The sequence below is a fragment of the Sinocyclocheilus anshuiensis genome, unplaced genomic scaffold (genome assembly GCF_001515605.1).
Source record: "Sinocyclocheilus anshuiensis isolate Anshui unplaced genomic scaffold, SAMN03320099.WGS_v1.1 scaffold1746, whole genome shotgun sequence".
Classification (NCBI taxonomy): Eukaryota; Metazoa; Chordata; class Actinopteri; order Cypriniformes; family Cyprinidae; genus Sinocyclocheilus; species Sinocyclocheilus anshuiensis.
In genome coordinates, this window is record NW_015545562.1 from 407,918 (window position 1) to 412,098 (window position 4,181).

The 4,181-nt window shown below is 36.1% G+C and overlaps 1 protein-coding gene across 1 annotated transcript in view; it reads left to right on the plus strand.

The window, feature by feature from the left end:
- The window catches only part of LOC107698314 (adhesion G-protein coupled receptor F1-like), a 7,272-nt gene extending 3,145 nt beyond the window's left edge, over nucleotides 1-4,127 (plus strand). Inside the window, exons 4-10 of the mRNA XM_016499272.1 lie at nucleotides 530-717; nucleotides 809-979; nucleotides 1,260-2,591; nucleotides 2,747-2,788; nucleotides 3,611-3,670; nucleotides 3,806-3,860; nucleotides 4,039-4,127. Coding sequence (XP_016354758.1) covers nucleotides 530-717; nucleotides 809-979; nucleotides 1,260-2,591; nucleotides 2,747-2,788; nucleotides 3,611-3,670; nucleotides 3,806-3,860; nucleotides 4,039-4,127 — 1,937 coding nt within the window. The remainder of the gene's footprint in view (nucleotides 1-529; nucleotides 718-808; nucleotides 980-1,259; nucleotides 2,592-2,746; nucleotides 2,789-3,610; nucleotides 3,671-3,805; nucleotides 3,861-4,038) is intronic.
- Nucleotides 4,128-4,181: the final 54 nt, after the last annotated feature.

Genomic DNA, 4,181 nt, shown 5'->3' on the forward strand with positions numbered 1-4,181 from the left:
TGTGTGTGTGTGTGTGTGTGTGTGTGTGTGTGTGTGTGTTACCCTTTTCTTAATGTTATTCATACATTTCTTTTGTTTTACCCAATCAGGAAGTGACAGTATCACATACATCCATAGAATGCAAAATGGAAATTGTACAGAGGAAATCTTTACATGTCGTCTCAGGGATCTGCCACAACTGCAGATCTATGGATATAGCCAGAGCAGTGTTACAGTTAGGATAAGCACAGCACGTAAGCCTTCAGTTTCTTATTCTTTTCACCATCAAAGTGCTTTTATCCAACTCTTGTGCAGTTAGATTTGATGATTTTAGCTATCTAATTTGTTTTGGTAATTTTAGTAAACAGTTTAAAAAAATGTTGGTTTTAAATGGCGCATTTTGAAAAGGTATATGATATTGAACAGTATTATATTGAATGGATTTATGGATATGAATTTGTTTTATGTTAATATTTATTCCCAAAATTTTCCAAATGTGATATTTTGAGAGAAATTGTAGAATTGAATCTCATTTTCTTCTTTTAATCAGATGCTTCGTCAGATGATGTCTGTCAAAATGAAGAACTTGGAGCTGGCAAAACAAATGACGAGAGGACAGGAGTCTGTGGAAATGGCATGAAAGGCACCATAACTTACAAATGTGAATCACGTCATTGGAAATCAATAAAGGACAACTGTGTACTTGAAGTTATCGACAAACTTACAAGTGAAGTTGAGGTAATCTATTGATCATGTATATATTGAACAATCACCTGTGCATTTTAAATGTGTCTAATACCTTCTAACATTTTTGTACTTTGCAATTTAGTCCTTGCTTGTGGAGGAGATTCCAGTGTTTATGGCTAACCTCAGTATTGCCACAGAACAGCATGATATTAATATAACCCAGTCTGCTGCTACTGTCCAAGCAATTGTGGATATACTCTCTAAAATTGCTAATTTGTCACAATCAGTTTTTATCAATAGACCAGTAATGGAGGTATGTATATTAATTTTTTTGCACTTTAAATGGCATTTAACAAGGTGTTATCTTTTACACAAGTTGTATTGGAATTGGTGACTGACTTGTAACTTGTAATGGAGTAATTTTCGCTGTAAGGTATCTGTACTTTTACTCAACAGCCAACAACAGCCATTCTCTTTATTTTCATTATTTACATCTGTTGATCGTAGCATAGTATAATATTGTATAGTATAATGTAGTATATTCCACATTTTATGGGACAAATTTTATCATAAAATTTATATTCAATTTTCAGAATTTCCTAAAAACAGTGGATATTATTGTATCAGATAATGCCAATGATACATGGAGCAGACTGAGCAAAAACAACACCAGCATTAAACTTCTGAGTGCTATTGAGGATATAAGTGACCGTCTCACAGATGAGTTTGAGATTTATGAACCATCCATTCAGCTGAAAAGAACTACAGTTAAAAACTCATTCACTTTAACATCAAGACTGCCAAACTCAACTACGGAGATTTTGATACAACAGGTTCCTCAGGCGACTATCATAACCATCATAATCTTCACGACTCTTGACAATGTCCTACCTACTCATGGTAGTAATGACAGCAGGAAATCAGATGTGCGCATCAATGGAGATGTGGTTGTTGTTAAGGTTAATGAGACGCTTGACAACATTTCTTTTACATTTGACATTACTGATCAGTCTTTGGGAAATTCTCAGTGTGTCTTTTGGAACTTTAGTCTCAACACATGGGATTCCACTGGATGTGAAGTAAAGCGGAACAACACTGGCAACATTACATGTGAATGCAACCACACAACCTCTTTTTCGATCCTAATGTCACCATTTCACATTGATCCCATTCATCGCATTGCCTTAGACTATATAACTTTCATTGGTGTAGCTATTTCGATGGCCAGCTTGATTATATGCCTGATTATTGAGACTATCGTATGGAAGTCAGTGAGAAGAAATGACACATCCTACATGCGACATGTCTCCATAGTCAACATTGCCGTGTCCCTGCTGATCGCAAACATCTGTTTTATCATTGGAGCTGCAATCACAGAACAAGAACAGTCACCCTCTGTGGGTCGCTGCAGTCCAGCGGTTTTCTTCATGCACTTCTTTTACCTGGCTCTTTTCTTCTGGATGTTAATGTCAGCACTATTACTCTTTTATCGTACAGTCATGGTCTTGTCTCAAATGTCAAGGGCCAAAATGATGGTCATTGCCTTCACAGTCGGTTACGGTGCACCTTTGCTCATAGCGGTCATTACTGTTGCATCAACAGCTGGACCTCAAAATTATATTTCCAAAAGTAATGCATGCTGGCTTAACTGGTATGAATCAAAAGCCTTGTTGGCATTTGTGATTCCAGCTCTCACTATTGTAGCCATAAACCTTGTGGTTTTGATTGTGGTTCTGTACAAGATGTTGAGGAGAGGAGTTGGTGCTGCAACTCAACCAGATGAGAAACATGCCCTGGTGGTTATTGCCAGATGTGTGGCCTTTTTGACTCCTATCTTTGGTCTAACATGGGGATTTGGAATTGGAACCATGGCATCACATGACTTTGGCATTCATGTGGTGTTTGCACTCCTCAATTCACTGCAGGTACTACTTTATAATATCAATTTTATAGTAAGATAAAAAAAAATGTCATTGCAATTTCATATCTATTACATTAACACTTTAATGCTGTACATTGATTTATTATAAATGTCCATGGTCTCATGAATTTCATGTATTTGTAACACTTCCTTTATTAGGGATTCTTTATTTTGGTGTTTGGAACGCTTTTAGACAGCAAGGTATGAGTTTACTTCAGTTGCTTTGTAAAGAGCTTAAGCAATGCAATTTAACATTTAATGTTGTATTTAACCTAAAGATCCGGCATTATAGACATACTGTATTAATGTATATTCCTTAAACCATATATTTTCACATTTCACGTTTATTTCAACAGTTTTTATTCTGCTTAATACACAGCTGACCACCAGTGAAATTAAATACTGAGTGGAGTTTACGCTTTTGCAAAGAATAAAATGTCCTTTTTGAGTTTTACTCCAACCTTGATAAAAACTCACTTGGCCTGTAGCTTTCTAGTAACCCTTAGACCTTAATTAGCATGTTCAGGTCTGTTTGATTAGGGTTGAAGCGAAACTCCAAAAGCAAAATGACCAAAGCTGGCCACCCCTGGCTTAGACTGACCAAAGAAACATTTTCCCTGCAAATATTTCAGCAGCTATTTACACTGAAAGTGACGTTCATGTGCGTTCAAGTTGAAAATATGACATTTCTGACATGACTTGAACTTGAACCACAGTAGTAATTACGAGACTCAACATTTTCTTAGAGCTGCAGATTTCCAAGTTGGGTCCTATCAGTGAGAATACATGGTGGACACAATGGGTGTAGTGAGAAGGAGTGGCTGGCAGGAAAGTTTATGCTGGTTTCTGGATAGGGGCAGAAGTATCATATAAAGCGTTGCCATGGACGACTGAATATTAGAAAATATCTGACCGCTGGGTGGCATGATTGACAAATCAGAATCAAGTGTTTTGTATAATAGGCAGACATTTAAGAGACTTTAAACAAATTTCTATAAGTTAACTAGAGGTTTTTAATTGCAGGTTCGTGAGTCACTACCAGGAAAGCTGTTGCTACAGAAACTCACTTCTAGCCGTACCAATGTAAATGGCATTCTATAACAGCACACACTTATATGAGCTCCATTACTAACATTCAGCTCCTAATGAGTGCTTAACTATACATTTTTACTTTACTTTGACTCTTTGTGATTTATTTTGACTGATATCTCCTTGCAGAACACCAGTGCAGGAACATTATCCACATCTGGACTGCCTTTCTTGCGGCGGAGGAGTAAGTAAATAACATCAATAATCAGTAATAAAAACTAACATTTTTAATATGTATTATTCATATCAATATGAATATAGTTATTATTCATAATCATAAGCTATATCAATAATTTGGTTAAAATTTGTTCAATTAAGACAGTAAACAGTTCTGTCAGTAACATACATTTAACTATTTGCAGATGTGTACAATGTGTCAGAAGCCAACCCTTCCTCAGCACTTCCATCTTCAGACAGCTCCAGTGGCTCATATGCTGTTATAAACGACTAAAAGACACTCACAAAGTGTTTTATCCGATGCATGTTTTTTTTTTTTTTTTTTTTT